Source organism: Stegodyphus dumicola, chromosome 9, assembly GCF_044657685.1.
Source record: "Stegodyphus dumicola isolate Sdum_Otavi_A_Nest chromosome 9, ASM4465768v1".
Classification (NCBI taxonomy): Eukaryota; Metazoa; Arthropoda; class Arachnida; order Araneae; family Eresidae; genus Stegodyphus; species Stegodyphus dumicola.
The window spans coordinates 174,270,924-174,291,627 of record NC_140776.1 but is presented as its reverse complement, the minus strand read 5'-3'; the positions used below and the strand labels follow the sequence as shown (position 1 = coordinate 174,291,627).

Genomic DNA, 20,704 nt, shown 5'->3' with positions numbered 1-20,704 from the left:
TAATCCCTTAGAGAAAGACTTACCCATTAGAAAAAGGCATGAAACTCTCTAAATATCTTTCATATTTATCAAATAAAACTTCCATTTGTATACCATTTTATATTCAGCAAATGGAAAACTGCTGTTAAGAATTTTTAACATTAAAATTACAATACAATATTGTCACATAATAAATTACTTTTAAAATTATGTTATACATCAACACTGAACAACATTAAAATGACCTAGGGATTTTACTGATTTAAAAGCAAATCTCTTAGCTTAGTTTCCAAATTTTCCCCCTTTTAAATATGCAGAGAAACATAATAAAATACCATATTGTCTCAAAACATAATGATGTCAATATAAAAAAGTTTTGTCTTTTAAAAATGTTTCAGGGAGACAAAAGAGGCTTGCATATAAGATATGCCCACGTATCTAAGTTTATATCAAAGTAAGTGACATGAGAAGGCGTTAAAAGTCTAATCTTATTAAGATAAGTAAACACATCTCCTCTACGAGTTAAGAAATAGTCTTAAATTATCTTAACGTAGTATATTATAAAACTGATTTAAAATAGATTCTGAAGATATTTTTTCATCCCCTCTGTGGGTATATATGTATCTCGCATAACTCAAAAAGGAGTAGCCTCAGAACATTACATTTTGTATATAGGACTGCTATAACGTGTAGATGGGCGCCTCCTATTTTGGTTGCAATCGCATCAAAAGTATATAAATATATGTATATATATATATATTCACTCTGTTACTCGGCTCAGTAAGCTCGGATTCTTTACTCTTACATGTTTGTAAATTGTGCATTTTTTGCTTTAAAAATGATTGAGTTGTGTTGTTCTGGTTATGATGTTTACATCTTTAATTAACCTTCATGCAATAATTGTGGAAATATCAATAATTTAAAAGTTGTTTAAGGGCGGCTAAGCCGAATTTTTTTTTGGAAGAGCAGCCATATTTGTTTAGATTTGAAACCTAGCAAAATAGTGGACTTGTTGCCAATATAGAAAACTAAGCTTTGCAAAAACAAAATAATGTCTTATTGCAAATTAAATTACGTTATTTTGATTAATGCAAAATAAATTATGTTATTTAACCGCTAGTTGACGGTGTTTTCCTAATGCACGATGATCATGCATTTCCGTTCTCATTTTGGATTAATTTAAAGGGTTATTTTTACCCTTCTTCTGTGCTGGCAAATCATTTACGCCTGTTCGAGAATTCGCCAGTTTCCTTGTAGAAACTAGTTAAGTTCATTGTAGAATCTAGTTAAGTTCGTTGTAGAATGTAGTATGTGGAATAGAAGAGACAAAGCTTACAGTTGTTGTTCACATAAACTTTATTATGGCTTATTTGTGCTACAAAAAATTTAAAACAACTGTGTGGAAATAAACAGGAAATGTTGCTTCAATGTAACAAATGAATTAAAGGATCCGCTCTTTTGACGGGAAAAAAAATGTACACTTATGATTATCCTGCTTTATTAAATTTTTGAGCTAAGAAATTTACCTATAATTAGAAATGACGTAGCATGTCCGTAGCACATAAACATCATTTGTATGCATAGACTCCAACTTTCAGCAAACCTTGTCAGTAGTCAACGCGCGAACGACATTTTTACAACTTTGAAAATGTGCGCGTAGCGTATGTTGTAATTAACCATTCATTAATTTTAAATTAATAATTAATTGTAATCAATTTTATTACATTTAAAATCCATATACATATAAAACTGAATAATTAAAAATATACCTTGTAAATTATATGCACATTTAATTAGAAATTTTCTCTTAACTCCTCAAGCATTCACTAATAAAAAGTACTTCAAATCACTACTAATCATAGAAAAAATCAGAAGCTATAAATCATATCTTTATTCTGGATATGATTTCTACAGGGAAATAAAATTTAAATAACCAAGAATGATACATATAAGTATTAAACAAAATACGCATAATTTATGAATGAGGATTTATATGTAGCATGCTTAGCAAGCTTAAGTTCTGATTTTGAGAATGTTTTTTTATAACACAGTTCTTCATTTGCCTGCATATTTATTTTTTCAATCAAAACTGCTTCAAGAGTTTTAAGACCTAAATTTGGTCGAAATTCCGTCTGATTTTTTTTAACAATAGAAAAAATTCTTTCGCAAGCTGCATTTGAATGAGGTATTATTAAGACAGCAAGCATTACAGAAGGCAATACTTTGTATTTAATACACCCATTCATATTTTTTAATTTTGCAATTTCTCCCCATGCTACGTCAATACGCAAATCTACAATTTCTTTCAAATCATCTACTTGACACATGGAAAATTCAATTTCTACTTGATTAAGACATTTTTCATCAATAATGGATGGAAAAGTATTCATCAAGTAAAGAACAGATGAAAAGGAGACTTCAGTTCTCAAGTTGATGTCAGCAACTTCAGCATGTTTTAGAAATGGATCACTCAGTGGAAATTTATCAATTATATATGAACATGCAGTTACAAAAAAAGCTCGCACAGAATTGAAAAATGATTTCACTTCACTTTCATTCAACTTGGCATTTTTTAAATATAGTCTTGTTTCCGCACCAATCACTAAATTTTCATTTTCTTTTTGTTTACTATACTTCTGAAATGGAATAGACGTTAGAGTAACATCTTCATTTTCTTTAGAAATTACTGATGGTTTTACGAATCTAACAAATAAATTCATTAAAAGTTCAAAAAGTTCTCTTCTCAATTTATGTATATAAGGAGCTTGTTGTTGCAAATTAATATTTACTGTTATAAACAAAGGCAAAGTATTTTTCAAAAATAACAAGTACAATTTGGTGGTCGGTGACTGTAAAATTTTTTTAATGTTTTGCAATCTCTTTCCTTCATTCTCACTGTCTCACTGTTATCTGGTTTATCTCCAAAAAAATTTATCACAGCATCCCACTGTTCCAAAATCCTTGTTATAGATTCTAAAAGAGACAACCATCTCGTACTGCAATATTTCAAAATTTTATGAGATTTTGCATTCTGTCCCAAAATTTGTTGAGCAACTTTGAAGCTATGCTTCCGTTTCGAACTTTTCTCCAAGTAAAAATATATATCTATTATCAACATTTCAATTTCTGAGCCAATTAATTTTTCAGTAGCTTTTTTTGCAGCTATATGCAAGAGGTGGCACGGACAACCTCGGGTGATTATACTTGGTTGATGCATTTTGATAAATGATGCTACACCTCTAAACTTTCCAATCATATTACTAGCATTATCTGAAGAAAATGATAAGCAATTTTTCCATTCTAAACCTTTGTTTTTAAAGTTTTCATTTATACAATTAAAAATACCTTCTCCTGTATTATCCGTGCATTCTAAAATAGAAATCAATGAAGTAATTATCACTCCCTTTTCTTTACTGTAGTATGTTATAACCAATGGGTACAGTTTGTTATCATTACTTCCATCAGTACTTAGAGAAAATGATGTACTGCACACTGATTTTATAATATCAGCAACAGTATTTTCTGCAAGCGTTTTCACAATAGCAGCAGTTTTGGTATGACCGCAGTTAAATTTTTTTGCTATGGCAGAATCCGGAAACATTGCTTTGAAAAGCTCTTTGGAATGATCCGAAACAGAAAGCGGTAGATTATGTTCAATTAAAAAACGAACAAAATAGCATTCGGCTTTTATAGGATCTGTTTCATCATCCTTTATTAAGAAATTTGTTATTTCTTTAGATTTTACGGTGCCAAGTTCTATATGCTTTTGAGAAAACACATGCCGTTTACAGTCATCTTTTCCGCCATGAGCAACTGAGAAGTCTTTGTTGCATACACTGCAGTGTGCGTGATTCACAGAAATTTCGGACGCTTTAATGCATCGAAATTCTGAAGAATATGAATCTTTAAACTTCTGCTTTGATAATTTTGGCTTCTTCGTTCGAGGCAGCATTATGATTAAAAATCTTTCACCTGATTCACAGTTCACAAGACACACGCTAAGCTCTCGCCGTAAACTACACAATGCAGCCTAAACACGCATCAGCGAGGAACCTGGGAGACAGACAATTGGGTGGAACTATTGATAAGTCGTTAACGGTTGGAGTTACTGATCTACGATTGGCTAATTCTTCAAAACTAGGAACGCACTCAACACGTGATATATGATAACACGAGTATTCAGCCAATCATCGGATGAATTAGTTGGTTCCGTTTTGCGTACTGGTTCTCCTGCTCTTGTTTCTGTAAAATCCGTAGTTTTTTCCATACTTTTCGTAGCTCGTAGTTTTTCATGAATTTCCGTAGAAACTACGGAGAATCCGTAGTAGTTGGAGTCTATGTGTATGCATATGCCAATAAACCATCTTACATATTTCCATCATTCTTTTAGTTGTAGCCGATTTATTAGTAACGGAGGTAATTCGAGTTTAATAGCATCTTTTTCTATATTTCTGATATTTTGTCTTATAGTAATATGGCACAGATTTTCTAATGTAAGACACTGCTTCGAATTATCAACAACATAACTGAATAGTGTTTTTTGTTCCTCCTTTAACATTTTGTAAGTTCCAGAAGTTTCGAAGACAGCTTCCCAATCCTGGCCCCGTAAACTAGCCCCACAAATCATAAGTACATCCACCATTCTCCGGTATCCATATCGACATGCATAGAGTAATGGAGTGAAACCTTCGCTGTCACGTTTTTCGATGTCGATATCCTTTCCCGAAATAAGAAGTTTTCGAACAAGTATTTCTTGGTTTGTCTCAATTGCAACATGCAGAGCAGTCCGACCCTTCCAATCAACAGCATTGAGGTTGCATCCGCGGTCCATCAGCAGCCTGCAGAAATCTAGAAATGCTGGATAATTTGCTGTATCATGTAATTCCATGCGAGCCCTTTTTATAGCAGCTATCAGTAACAGATGGTCAATCTGAGGAAGAAAGTGATCATTAGAATTTCATACACATTAAAGCATTTGAATAACAAGAATTAAAATTCTACCTTAAGTTGTTGATGAAAAATGAAACTACAAAAAGGAGTTACCATTTATTTCGTTTATTCCTTTCATTTCCTAATTTTTTGCGTCCAGGCAGGAAAGAGGGTTTCCTACATGGTTTAAAAATTTTCCTTAACTCTTTCACAACTAAACCACCCCACACGGTTCTACACTGAAACAACCAGAACCGCCCGTAAATGACGAGATTGTAATCTTGTTTTCTCCCCTCTTCCTAAGACATACAGTAGCATGTTCAGTTTCCCCAAATGTATTGTATCAGTTTACTACAGACAGCTTGTCCTAAGAGGTTTCTTATCTTTTGGTTGCTCCTGACATTTCGTTGTTTATTCTTTTGTGGTACAATGTGCTTTTAAGCTTTAAACAGCAATAAAAGAGCAGTTTAAAATTTTAAGGATTATATTTATTTTTAATCAATTCATTCCTTCCTATAAAAATAACGGAAATAAACAAAATCTCAGTCGTGATCATAACAAAGCCAGAAAGGCTTGTTGGTCTGACCTTCCGAATAGTTTTATAAAGAACGGGATCAAACGCTAATGGAATCTTTGTTAGAAAGTACAAAGGATGTCATTCGAAATCTTCACACCTATTTCTGATTGAATGGGGAGAGGAAATTGCTGTAAAACTGGAAAAGCATTTCGGGCGGTTCGGTATTTCGAGGACACAGGTTAGCGAAGGATCTGGATTTCAAAGATTTAAACCTCAGGTTGAAGCGATTCAATAAATGAAATGCACAACGTTATCTGGAATAGTTAGGTTCAAAATCATAGAAATTTTCCAAGTTAATGATTCCATTAAATCTTATATTAATGATCAGCTCATATAATTTATCAACATTTTAAATAAATATTTCTCTGAGATGGTTTATGTTATGTCCAAAGACGTTATTCCTAACTTTACTTTGGAAACTGCATTAATTCCTTTACAAAAATTAAATCTATTATCGAACGTAATTTCAAATAATTCAGAATATTGATATGAAATACATATCTACATACAAACATTTTCAAACTACTACTAACTTACTGTTTATCTCCTGACGAACTTGGACTAATATGCATATGTAAATAATTTAGAAGACTGATTTATGTAATTAATTTTACTATTTCTACTTTCATATATGTTTTGTACTGTATTTAATCGCAATTTTAGTGAAGTATTCCTCAGAAAACTCGCAACCAATGCTAAGTCAGCTTGCAGCCCACGTGACAACTGGTCACGCCCCTTCGCCATTAGCTCCTGCCCTTCTGGACTCACACTTCAAACTTTTTCTCTTTTCAGCGCCCAAAGAGCAAACATCTGATGACAGCCGGAACACATCAAGCAGAATGCTTGATAATCTCGGCATAAGTGTAACTTGGAACTTGCCTTATATTCGAGGTTCAGACTAGGTCCGTGAAGGTGCAGTTGCCCCTCGCTCCTTATTTTTTGACTTTGATTGATTTGCTGATTTGTTTTCTTTTTAGTCTATGTTTTATATGTTTGATCAGATAGCCTGGCTCAGTAAAAGTAGATGGCCAGTGTAATCTGATTCAAAATCCGGTTACGACCACGTGTTTCTGAGATTTCTTTTCCAATGCTTTATTTTTCTTCTTTTTCCCTTTTCTAGTAATTTCGTTCTCCTGATGAGGAGGGATCTTTAGCTGCCCTCGAAATCTATTGAGTGTTTTAATATATGTACGTTAAATACAAGGTTGTTATAGCGATTTTAATTTATCCCATTGGCATGTTTTTCTTCTATTCTAAATGTAATACTGTTACGATATGTCCATATCCCTATACACTGTATATATACGGATAATTTTGTTGCACTTTTACGTGAAATTGTTGCATTTTTATGTAGAATGTAACATGAAAAGCTTGAGACAAACGACGCTCTGTCGGAAAAACAATAATACAGGGACAAGTTTATTTAATATTTAATAAATGTCTTACTCGCTAATTTGGCGAAATATCGCCAAGCTGGCAAATCTATTGGCGACTAATTTTTGTTGCCATATTTGGCTACATTTTTGTCCTGTCCCTGTATAACTGTAATGGATATGTAATTGAATAGCTGCAATTGATTCTTATATTAGCTATAACCGTACTCAGCCCTCATATGCCTTCTAGTAATTTCAAGAAATAGAACGTACTACAGATTTTCGGAGGAAAACTAAATCAGAGAACGTCTGTTTCTCAGTTTGGATAATTGTCAGTTCAGAACAACTTCGTAATATTGAGATATCCATGACGGCTTTGCCTTTTAGCTCCGCTTTTGCATTCTGTTGTGTTTAACGTTTCTAGTAGTTTGAAGCGTAACTATTGAGAGAGCTCTGTGATACTGTGATGACCTGTACCGCTATTTTTGTGGAAAGTTTCAGATTAGAAGGATTATTTAATTATCTCAAAGCCCATGAGGGCTATCTCCCTAAAGGAAGGGATGCCTCCATGAAGGACTTCAAAGGGAAACTTGCTCGTATACACGTTACACATGGAGAAAATTACGAAAATGCCCATGCAGACAGCCCGTTCACAGGATTCGAACCCCGGACCCAACTACCAGTGTTTAGCGTCTTTACCTCTCGGGCACTGGTAGGCGGAAAGTTTCAGAACTGTAAAGTGTTTCTTTTGCTAATATATGATTTACTAAGTTATCATCCGTTCTGTGTACATTCTATCTATTACGAACCCGTACGAAAGGAACATTATGATAAAGATAAGTGTAAAGTGCTCCGTTATTAATAGAAAATTTTAAAATTCTGTATAAATTAGTTAACTATTATAGAATATCAAGAAAAATCACTCAATGTTTAAAAATTTCTCCCTTAATTTTGCATATATTTATTCCAATGAAAACGTATAAGGAATAAAAAGTTTTAAATATAAAATTTAAAAACTTACAATTCCCTAATTTAAGAATCAATTTTGAAATATATATAATACATATTTCAACAAGATGTATAAAGACATAATTATACTCATAGTAGCTACTTTTTCTGCCCTCTTTGCACTCATAATTTCATCAACATAACTAGTATTTAAAAGCTTTAGATTTAATTCTTCAAATTTTGCTTTGTATTTTCCACTAAAAATAGAAATTTGAGTAAAAAAATAGGGTTTTGCATTTATTTGAAAAATAATTTCATTAGTAAGAAAAAAATTGGCTATATTTTCTTCGATTGTCATTAAATTTATATTCAAAATAAAAATCAGGAATTATATTTTGAATATAAATTTGAAATAATCTCTAGGAAAAGACATACATAGTTAAAAAATTAATACTATGTAAAGGATGTTTGAGCACAGCGGTTACATACTTTCAGGAGGGCTAGAGTACACCTAGACGATGGAAAATCACGTAGCAATGCATGGTCGGAAACGCTTTCCTGACGTGAGTAATGACAACACAAAACACATAAAGGAAGGACACAAGCTGCGTGAGAAAAACATGCTTTGTATAGCAGAAAGAAAAAATTAAAAATAAAAACAGTCAATTATTGCTATCAGATAAAGTGTTCGAAATTACGAACCCAAACTGTGATGCATGCCTCGTACCTGCAGTGCATGGAGGATCTGACGTTCTGGAAAATGCTGGACTTCTCCAGTAGCTGCCACGATGCGTGGAACACACTCTTCAGCACTGCTAACAGGGTTTTCTAACAACAACCTCCATAGTAGTTACTGCAAATGAGGTTTCACGAACTTCTCGGCCACTGCACCGTACTAGACCTGTCGATGCAATGTTGAGCACTGCGGAGCAGACGCACATGAAAGCTGCAGTGAAACTACACAGTAAATCAAAGCTTACCCAACATTTTATCCACACTATGGAAAATAAACAAATTTTCTCACTTTGTTCGAATCCTTCCTCTTTTGTATTTTGCATCATCACTGCTGCGACAAGAAAGCGTTTCCGACTACGCATCGGTATGTGATTTTCCACCGTCTAGGTATATTCTATTTCTCCTGAAAGTTTGCGACCGATGTGCTGAAACACTGACAATATCCAATTAGTCTATGTAAGCCTCTCGGGTGTACGGATACGCTTTCACCTGTTACCTGTGCTGAAAGACCCTGTATTTTATTATTTAAAAACATTGATTTATTTTGTTTGCTTACCTTCGCACCAGCCTCTAAAAGCACAGATGCAACTGATATTGCATATTCTGCCTCATTATATTCTACAGCACACATTAGAGGATCATCTCCATAGGAACTCTTTACAACCACACTACTGCCTTGTGACAAGAGAAATCGAATAACTTCTGCACTCTGTTTTCCACAAGCGTAGATGAAAGGAGTATTCCCCAAAGAATCAACAAGGTTAAGAATATATGATGGCGATTTTTCAGTTAACAACTTAACAATTGCTGAAAAATAATACATACAGTAAATTAGCAATACAATAAATAGCTTTAAGCATACAATAAATTCAAGAATAAGAAAATGAATATCGATATTAGTTACAATCGGAAATTGCATAGATTTTTGCGGAGTAGCAATAGAGATGTCACAAGAATTATGTTTTTGGTTTGCCGCGAAGTTCTTCTGTCTTAGTAAGAGAGATACCAGATATTCTGGCTGTACGCCCTTTTAGACTACTCTCTCGTAAGCTATTATTACGCCCGGCCGTACTTTAGACCCTCGATAGCTTTGCAGTCAATTAATGTTAAGGGGCCAACTCTGTTAGAACCGTGTTAGCTTCGGCTACATCTCTATAGTTAAGATTAGTTTAGTTTAATTCTTAGTCTCTTAAGTTCAAGCCCAAGTCTCGGCTTTTATTGTACAACTCCAAGAAGAAGTTTTGTTGAACTTTAGTTGGAGTAATAAAGAGTTATTTTGCCTTCTTACTTGCTTTTTCTTGTACACGAACTCAAGCGATTATTCGCTTATTAATTCTTAAGATTCATAACTTTCCACTGTAACTTCGAATTACACAGAATCCTACAGTATAATTAACATTATCTATTGAGGAAATTCCAGAACAGAAACTATGCGTTGTAATTTCAAATAGAACATACTTGCATAATAGTTTTAAGAAGAAAAACCAAAGCAGTAGAAGCATTTGTATTTGACTCCAATCTTGATGAAATTTTGCACACTTGATTTTCAAAGGAAGAGCAAGGGGACATACATAAGATTTCGAAAAATCACTCCAGGGGTTCCACACTCTTTTTACATTTTGTGAAAATTTAATAAACTCTTGATTAAAAACTCAGCAATTTAAAAACTTTGTACTGCCACTCGGCAAAGAGTATGAGATTTATACTATAATATTTATTTAATAAAAAACTCGAAAATAAAAGACGTGTGTTTCCACTCAAGAAAAGCAATGATTTGACTTGCATATTTTAAAAGCAAATTTAGGGATTTCAGAGAAATATGTTGCTACTGCTATTTTATTTTAATTCAGGTAGTTGAGGAGCAATGTATATGTTGCATCAGTGCCCTGTCAATCAGCAAAGTTTAAAATATTTAATTTTTCTTTCAAAGTTTTTATGTTATTAATCATAAACTAAGATATTACTGGAAAAATCAAACAACATGGATTTCAAAGACACCGACATTAGTCCTGCAAAATTTAAAAATACAGAGGTCGTTAGCACATATTTTACACCATTTTCATTCGAACTGTAGAAATATTTTACCTAAACTTTTTTTTGTGTTTTAAATGTTCCATTTGATAAAGTTAATTCTTCACTATCTTTCTACCCAGTAATTTCAAAAACAATTAAGCTTTTTTAAGTAGCAAAAGAGATATTTAACCCTCTTCCCCTTGTACAGGTTTCCAAAGTCCAAGGAGTGCTGCAAGTCGACGCCAGGACAATCCGCTTTTAAAAAGTCCAAAAATGCAAAATTTCGTGAATAATAATTCATCAGGAGATTTAGGAGGGATATTTGTGAAGGATATAGCTTTGATACTCGTCTCTTGTTCCAGGAAATTAACAGTGGACTTTGCTATGCGCTTTGTTTTCATGCATCAAACATGATCTTCTCTATTGATTGATGGCACTGTGGGTAAAGAGAATGTATTCGTACTTGAAATTCGGGTGCAGAATATGTGCCTGATAACGTGTGGAGTTAACGTAAACAGTTTTCTGCATTCTCTTTAATTTTCATTGGTCGTTCTATCAAAAACCAGCAACAATTATAAATATTTGAAAACTTTCTTTACATTCTTTGAACCTTTTTCTAAGATTTTTTCTTCTCTTTGATGATAATAAATGGATATATTTTTATTGCGGTCACTGAAATATATGCAAGATTCATCTACTGTGACAGTAAATTGGATACTTGGATGCCGCCGGTTGGATCCCCTACCTTCAAGGGCTGCCTAATGCAATTTTTCAGCAGGATAACGCCCGATCGCACAGTGCTCGCATCTGTCAACATGCCTGACCTGTCTCTCCTGACATGTCTCCAATCGAACATGTATGGGATGTGATTGGACGCCGTTTGCAGACTCTGCCCCTCAGAAGACGAACTGTGGCAAATGGTTGAAAGGGAATGGAGAGCCATCCCTCAGGACACCATCCGCACTCTTATTAACTCTAAGCCTAGACGTGTTTCTACGTGCATCGCTGTCCGCGGTGGTCCTACATCGTAATGAGCCGCCGCCATTCTCGCTCTATATTCTGACTACCATTTTGATATAAAGATCACGTATTGCTGCTTGCTGTCTCTGTCTTTTTTCCAAATTTCGTCACTTTCTGACCACTCCTTCTTGGTGTTACATTATCAATGTCGAGCAGTGTTCATCGGGAGATTTAGCAGGGATATTTGTGAAGGGTATGGCTTAGGTTTCTGTTTCTTGTTCCAATTTTTCCCAGGAAATGAACAGTGGATTTTGACCTGCGCTTTGTCTTGATGCAGTTCTACTAATTGATGGCATTGTGGATAAAGAGAAGATATTTCTTATTTGAAATTTGGGTGTAGAATATGTGCCTGGTGATGTGTGGAGTTAACCTGAACAATTTTCTGCATTCTCTTTTAATTTTCATTTGTCGTTCTATCAAAAACAAGAATTTTAAATATTTTCGTTTAACATTAACGATTTTACTTTTCAACATTTGAAACATTCCGTTTTTTTCCTTGGATATGTATTTTGAACAATTTTTGTCCTCGAAGCCAAACTTTGATGTTTTGTTTTCCTTTCTTATTTACATGAACCTCAAACACTAATCGATTATCGCTCAGATTGGGATCACGTGAGGTTTCAGAAGCAGAACTTTCGTCTGATTAGTTCTCTACCCGGGACTGAGGTCCAGTCGAGACATTTTCTGTGAGGTTTGAAAAAATCCCACGTAGCCACAACATTGTTTCTGTAGCTAGGTGGGACTTCGCTTCAGGTGGGGCTCTTTTTCCTAGGATTCCTCCCGTTTAACCCAGTGCTACCAGAATCTCGTTTTTCAGAAACGTCCCGTCTAGCAGGAATTGTAGCCATGTGTGATAACCTCTTTACACTATTATGTAGATTCTTTGCATACTGCAAGAAGGGTTGCACGTAGTTTGGATGCACCGAAAATCACAGTTCTCAAGCTTCAGCCTCTGTTCTGCGAATGTTTCCTTATCAATTCCAGGGCGTCCAGATGTTGCAACTTGGAGGCACGGAACCACGTGCCGAAATTGCGAGCTTATTTCTTATAAGATGTAATGAAGGATATTTTGGATGGATGGATGCATTTCTCGTTAACTCAGAACATAAACTCCAAAAACTACGTTCAGTGGACTGATGAAAATACTCATGATGTGGCACCAGCACCTTTACTACAAGATTTAAAGTAGTGCAGCATAGCCACGATATTCGTTCGGTCCGTACTTCTTTGAAGAGGTAAATTTCATGGATAGGAACATGAGCTCCATCACAAGTCTCAACAATGATGTACAATTACGAAATTCAAAATTACAGCAGCGAAGTGTCGTTAATGAGAGTGCATGAATGCAAGATAGTGCTCCTCCACATATATTTGTCTAATGCTGGAACACCACAGTGGAGATAGTCATCTACCAAAACTTTGAAGTTTCTTGGCATCCGCTATCCCTCGACCTCACTCCGATTGATTTCAGAATCTGAGGTTATCTGAAATCTAAGGTGTACGCACCAAATCCACCAGATATGTCCAAACGGGAACGCTCCATAAAACGTTAACTAAATAAACGGTGAATAAATCCGCCAAAGCGAATGGGTATTTTCCGAAAGCTCATTCTAAAAAAAGGTATAACTGATAACAAAGCAAGTATCAGTACTTAATTAAAATTCGTTACACAGCGCAGTGTCCGTTCTATACTGTTCTAAAGTTTTATTCAAGCTCCGGAAAATATTACACAATTGCATATTCGCAAAATAGGAAGAAAATAACAGTCCACATGAGGGCGAATAATTGTTTTAGAATGTGTTAAAAATCTGAAAGCTTTGTAATGTAAAGGACACTAAAAAAGTGAAACAAAATGCTGCTTAACGTCGAAGAGATCGATATCAGTTGCAATACCTTTCGCTAAGATGGGTGGCCAGAGGGAGTTTCATCAGTCCACATTGGCAAAAAGAAACGTGTTTAAACATCAAAATTCTTCAAACCGTTACTTACTACCTTCTTTTCTGTAATTATTTCTTGGTTCACCTTCAGGTTGCAGTTTCTCTCTCTAAATTTTCTCAGCGCACACAGGAAAAATGCCTGCTTGCGTGTTTGTAGATTAAATTATCTGGATTTTACTAAAGAAATGGGGCTGTGTACCAAAGAGGAAGGACGCCATCCTCCAAAATATTTTAAGGGAAACTTGCCATAGTAGCGTTGCACTTCAAAGAAAATCGCAAACTGAATTCGTTCCCCGGGATTTGAACGTTTGTCGAACGATCAAATTTAGCAATCTTACTGCTCCAGGTTATGATATATTTTCTGTATGTATCTGAGGAACAAATATCTTAAAGCTATTAAATTAAATTTTAAGTAGATGTTTTCTTTACAAACGAATTTTCTTTATTATAAGATAGCGTCAAAATAACATTTCCATAAACCTGAACAATTCTATCTCATGTCACTTTTTTTAATAAAGCATGTATGTTTTTTACATAATTTTAGATATGAAAAAGTACACAAAAAATCTTGCGTTTTTAGAAACAAGTGACATAAAAATGGAAGACTCCAATAGTCTCAGATATTATGCTAAAACTCTAAAACTGAAAGATTTAGAGCCTGGGAGATACAATCTGATCTTAATACTAAAATTTCAAACTATATGTGGAGACTCATGTATTACAAAAATAGAAATAGATGATGTACAAAAAGAAGATTATGTTAAAACACATCATCGAAAACTTTCTGATAATGCAATCAAAATCATTAATCAAAGAAATTACATATTCAACTATAAAATATAATAAATGGTGAATATTCGTACTACTTGGGAAACTTTAGAATATCATTCATTTTTATATCTCTTATATTTTGTGCCCAAAACTTAACACTTTTAGGCTTTCTTCATGTCTAAAACACATTATGTTACTTTATTCAAAAAACTTAAGAGACTTCTGCGTATCTTTTCATATCTAAGAATATTAATAAAAGTAAAAAATATTTTCATATCTAACAACATGCACTCATATCTAACAAACATACACTTTTATTGCTTGACTTCTGAATTAGTATTGTTTGGCGTGTTATTGTGTCTTAATTATACTATTTTAACTCCTAAAACTTACTTTTGTGTACTTTTTCATATCTAAAAATGTATAAGAAACATACATATTTTGTTAAAAAAAGCTTGACATGAAATATAGTCGTTCATGTTTTTGAAAATGTGCTCAAAAAAGGTAATTTTGACTGTTATTATAATTCATTTTATTTCTGTTATTTCTGAGTTCTTATTTTCTAACGGAGGTATTTTAATATAATTAAGCATCCACTATTTTAATATAGTTAAACATCCAACCCACAAATTGGTAATAAAGATTATGCAAATTGCATCTTCCTAATAATCTAAACATATCAATAATAGTATTAACAGTGTACAAATTTCATTAAAAATTCATTTACTATTCTCTTCATTAAAAATTGGGTACGCTAACTTCTGTTTTAATATACAGGTTATTTGGCTATGTAAATGAAGTATAAACGTATTCAAAATAATTTTAACTTTACCTGAAGATCTTCTTTCACAAGCGATATGCAGAGCTGTTTTTCTACGTCTGCCTGTCTTGGTAACATCAACTCCATTTTCTAGAAGCAATTTAATTAACTCGTAATCTGAATTATTGACTGCTAGAAAAATAGAAATAAATATCACTGTAGTTAAATTTCAGTTATAAGTATATGGGAAGTTTTCAGAAAATAAAAACTGCCTAAAGAGATTTCTTCTAGGAAGTATGTGAATAGAAATTCGTATAGAATTTATTAAAAAGATTTTAAAGAAGTTCCTGTCAAAGTGCAATGTTAAACAATTATTAAAATCTCTCTATAAATATTGCTTTTATTAAAAAAGAGTATTTTGTGATTTTGTTTTGTTGCTTATTATAAAGTTAAACATAAATGAAAAAAAGTATAAACATATTCAAAATAATTTTAACATTACCTGAAGACTTTCTTTTACAAGCGTAATGCAGAGCTGTATCCCCAAATATGTCTCTCCTGCTGACATCAGCTCCCTTTTCTAGAAGATATCTAACTAATTCGTAATCTGAATTTTTGGCCGCTATAGGAAGAAAAATAAATATCATTGTAAGTTCAATTATTAGCCTATGAGAAATTTTCTGAAAAAAAAATTTCCTAAAGAGATTTCTTCTAGAAAGTTCATAAATATGAATTTGTGTATGATTTATTAAAAAGATTTTTAAGAAGTTATCAAATTCCAATGTTTAACAATCATTGAATTCTCTGTATAGATTTTCTGTATAAACATTTTATTAAAAAAATCTGATGTGTGCGCCACATGACTTCCTTGTACAGAATATTAAATTATACGCATTTTTCTTGCATTTCATTTAAACTTTAAATTGATTGAATTAAATATACTTCGTCGATAGCGCATAAATCATAATAGAATAAATTCACTATATTTGTTTACCATTAAACCTACTGCGTCGATAGAGCATAAATCACAATAGAATAAATGCATTCTTTAAAATTCACTATATTTGTTTACCATTAAACCTACTGCGTCGATAGAGCATAAATCACAATAGAATAAATGCATTCTTTAAAATTCACTATATTTGTTTACCATAGCAACACCCTTGCGCTAGGTTCACTTAACAACGCTAATCTTGAGGATCAAGGGAGTTGAATCCACTAGAATGGAAAGTACTTGTACACATACTGTGCTATAATTCAGAGATTTCTAATGGATGCTCCAGTGCCGTCTCTGTTGAGAGATACGTAAACCTAGAAGATACGAAGGTGCTCATGTGGCTCCATCTGTTTTTGAAAATGAAAAGCTTCTTAGTATGCTGGTGCTCCGGAGGAGTCATCTCTTGTAGGTGAGACATTTTTGAAAAAAATTTTCATACTATTCTTTAGATAAGTAATTATTGGCAAATGATTATAGGATGAAATAGCATAGTTTGTCACAGTAGAAAACGGTTCACAAGAATAAAACTATATACACACCAAAGTCTATACCTGCTTTGGCAGGGACAAAGTCCATGGCGCTTCGTTAAAGTCATGAGTTAAGATGAAAAGTAATAATAAAATAAAATTTGTCTAAATAAGAACCAAAATATAGATGCAATTACCACCAACTATTGTGGTGAATAGTATGGGGTCTTTTGTAGCGTTGTTCTACTGTGTAATCATAATTTCCGAGATTTTTAATAATATTTTCAGGATGATTGTCGCACTTCGTAAAGAAGTTATGAGATAATTTTAAAATTTCTGCATCTGTTGATTTGATTTTCAAGTCGGTGTGTAAGGTGCTATTCCGCACAAACCAGGGTGCACTTGTAATTATTCGAACTGCCTTGTTTTGAATCTTTTGAATTTTTGTACGGTGAGTTCTTGCAGTAGTAGCCCAAGGTGGAGTTATGAGATAATTTTAAAATTTCTGCATCTGTTGATTTGATTTTCAAGTCGGTGTGTAAGGTGCTATTCCGCACAAACCAGGGTGCACTTGTAATTATTCGAACTGCCTTGTTTTGAATCTTTTGAATTTTTCTACGGTGAGTTCTTGCAGTAGTAGCCCAAGGTGGAGATGCGCAAAGAAGAATGGGTCGTATTGCATGAGCGCATAAAACTTCCTGTTGCTTGATTAGCTTTTTTGCATGTTTTTTCAACATGATCTTCGAATGTGAGATTTTGGTCGAGATAAACGCCTAAATACTTGATGCATTTTTCATTGGGTAGGGATGTTATTGATGATAATACTATTGAGATGTCTTCTAGGGTTCTTTTGAAAATAAACTGTAATTGATTTGCGTTCATTAATTTTAATTTCCCATTTACTGAACCATGGGAAAATATAATCTGTTGCATTTTGTAAGTTTTCAACAGCTCTTTGAGAGCTGATGGATTTGCTGAGAATGGCAGTGTCGTCTGCATAGCAGGCAATAATGGCATCTTTGTGATAGGACGATCATTTACATACATATTAAAGGGAAAAGGCGAACGATTCGAACCCTGAGGAACACCTGCATTCATATAACTGATATTTGAGAGAGTTCGTTCTTAATACGAACTTAAAAGACTTAACTTAACAACAACAACAAAGAAAAAACAAACAGTTTTTCACAGGCAATTCAGTATTTCTCATTCAATTAATTCAGCTTTCACTTCGCGACATGGCAAAAATACATAAAAACTCAAAATGTCTGTATTGAAAATTATGAAGTAACTCTTAAACACTCCAAAAAATTACAGAATGGATTAAGCATGATTTAATTCCCAATAATAAAAGAGGGTGTTATCCTTGTTATTGTGAAGCTTACTTTCTCTAGATTGGCAACAAATCTACTATTCTGTTGTTTCAAATGTAAACAAGCAATGGCCAAAATGGTAAAAATTATTAGGCTTATCAGCACTTAAACAACTTTTAAATTGTTGATAATTCTAAAATGATTGCATACAGATTTACTAAAGGCATAAAAACCTTAATCTGGAGATAAGAACAACATGATTCAATCATTTTTAAAGCAAAAAATGTACAATTTACAAACATATAAGAGTAAAGAAACTGAGATCACTGAGCCAGGTAAAAGAGTGGATATATATATATAAATATATTTATATAAGTTTGGCGTGGTCAATTGCAACCAAAATAAGTGGTGCACATCTACATGTTATAGCACTCCTATATACAAAATTTCAACGTTCTGAGGCCACTCGTTTTTTTGTTATGTGAGATACATACGTATGTACACACAGACGCCACGAGAAATTCTCTTTAGAATTCATTTTAAATTATTTTTACATTTTTTTGGGGGAAACGAGTCCTTTAATCTCTCCTTGCACGCAGATATCAAGCAAAAACATTGTTAAATTGCATTTGATAGTGGTGAAAATGGATATTTGCGTTGAAATATGATGCCTGAAACTTTTCGCGATTACAATACTTCCTTTTTACTTCGTACAAGGAAGTAAAAAGACTATTTTGTGATGTTTTATTTGTGATATAAAAGCTTTTAGTTAATGAAGCACATAATTAAAACATTTAAATATTTTCCAATATATTCAATTGAACAAGCAGTTCAAGAAAATGCAAACGGTTATTTACACATTCGTCGTAAAATACAGAAGCGTTACTTATGTTATTATGCAAGTCCATTGAAGATTGTTCACCAAGTAAACACTAAAACATACAAACCAGACGGCATATCAATCAACACATAGTTTAACCCATGGCATAAACATTAACATAACAGAAACATCGATAATTGTTCAGAAAGTAAAAATTAGATGAATTTCAACTATAAAAATTAAATGTCTTATACACATAATTTAATAAAATAACAAGATTTAATAACAATGTTAAGATTTAAAAAAATAAAAGGTTCCCATTGCTCTACTTAAAACTACAGAGTTCCCTAGAGATCGGGCATGTAAAACTCACTGTACAAATATACTATCATTTTCCCAATTTCGATTGTTCTAACATGCACAAATAGTTTCCGAACATCTTGCTCTTTCTCAGGAGCCCTATTCATGTCTTTTATGCATACCTTACCAGCATATAGCTTTAGAATACCTTCCCATTTTTCAAATGTTCCAACATGTCTTTTGTCAATGCCTTTCTAAGAATTTTATTATTGACCTATAACAGAGGGTGAAAGCATGGCTTTACGAAAACCACACATAAACCTACTGAAAAAATACACTTTCTTCTCAGCACCTCATAGGCAAGGCTCAAAACCAAGGTCAAAATACAAGGAACTCTCTTTTCTCAACGTAAACAGATAAAATTCTTGTTGATAATAATTTTAGAAGGCAGTATGAACAGCACCCTGATGTGTGACACTGTTAAATATGCTCAAGTAAGTATTCCAATAATTTCAGTCCGGAATGACCTGTTCCTTACCAATCTTCGTAGCAAGCCATGTGGCTTCACTTTCCTACTCATGCGAAATATTAATTCGCACTCCGAATAGCAGTCAAGGAAAGTGGGCAGAAACATGAGATGCTTAAAATTAAGGAGGTCGTGCTATCATTTGCAATATCTCTTACAAAGCTGTGCCACTGTAATATTTGTACAATAAGCGAAATTGTAGATGCCTTTACAGATGTCTTGAAATAGCCCCTCACTTGCAAGCATTCGCGAAAAGAGTGTTGATATAACAATGTTTTACAAATGTCTCTATACTGTCTACGTTTTTCTTGTTGCTTCGTGGCTGATCTTCGAATTGCAATGTCCGATTGTAGATTTTCCCAGAGTACACAAGGAAAAATTGTGTTATGTGCTTTTAGAGTATAAAACTTACACATCAAAGATCCTTACTATAATTTTCTTTATATCTCTGATTTTTAGGTTCGTATTGCTAATGTTCGTATTGCTAATTATAATTTCTTATAATTAATTAAATACATTTTGCGCATTACAGTAAAACTGGAAATGAAAGTAAGTAATTCAATCTTCTATTAATGTTGGTAAAATAATAATAGTAAAACTCATTTACTACTCTCTTGATTAATCACTCAGAACATTCATTGCTGTTCTAATGTACAAGTTATTTCACTACATAAATTCGAAAAAAGTTTCAAACAAAATTTTTAGCATTACCTATATACAGAGCTGTCAGTCCTTCATGGTTAGTGCTATTAATGTCAGCTCCCTTTTCTAAAAGCAGACTAACTAACTCATGATCTTTCAAACGGGTGGCCCCACGAAGCAAAATATCGCTTAAGACCTCGTTCTTCTTTATTCCAGCAAAAGGATTGGAGTTTCCTGAAAGTAACAATTTTCTAAATCGTAAATCTGTAGAAAGTACATAAATATGAAGTCTTGCAAGATTTATTGAAAGATATTCTTAACAAAATGCAATAACAATTAGTGAAATCCCTGTGTGGATCTTCTAAACAAAATTCATTATTTTTGTTTGTTATTTACAAGAAAATATAAAAGTTAATAAGGAACATTAATTAAAAGCATCTAAAACTACTAGCGTAAATAAAATATTCAGCGTAGAATTGCATCAAATATAAGAAAAATATTTTTTTCTTACAAATAGGAAATACAAACACTTTTGCAAACCGTAATCTTAACATTTTATCCATCGCAAAATTGAACTGATGGAAGATTTTCATAAAA

The 20,704-nt window shown here is 33.2% G+C and overlaps 1 protein-coding gene across 2 annotated transcripts in view; it reads right to left on the bottom strand.

Moving 5' to 3' along the window:
• Positions 1–1,311: 1,311 nt before the first annotated feature.
• The window catches only part of LOC118188466 (uncharacterized), a 42,663-nt gene continuing 23,270 nt past the window's right edge, over positions 1,312–20,704 (bottom strand). The window contains exons 3-7 of one of the 2 annotated variants that reach the window (XM_035358896.2): positions 20,177–20,341; positions 15,545–15,664; positions 15,115–15,234; positions 9,098–9,348; positions 1,312–4,909 (exon numbers count right to left, since the gene is read on the bottom strand). In XM_035358896.2, coding sequence (XP_035214787.1) covers positions 4,358–4,909; positions 9,098–9,348; positions 15,115–15,234; positions 15,545–15,664; positions 20,177–20,341 — 1,208 coding nt within the window. In that variant the 3' untranslated portion in view covers positions 1,312–4,357. The remainder of the gene's footprint in view (positions 4,910–9,097; positions 9,349–15,114; positions 15,235–15,544; positions 15,665–20,176; positions 20,342–20,704) is intronic. The other variant, XM_085824376.1, reaches the window with a different exon arrangement.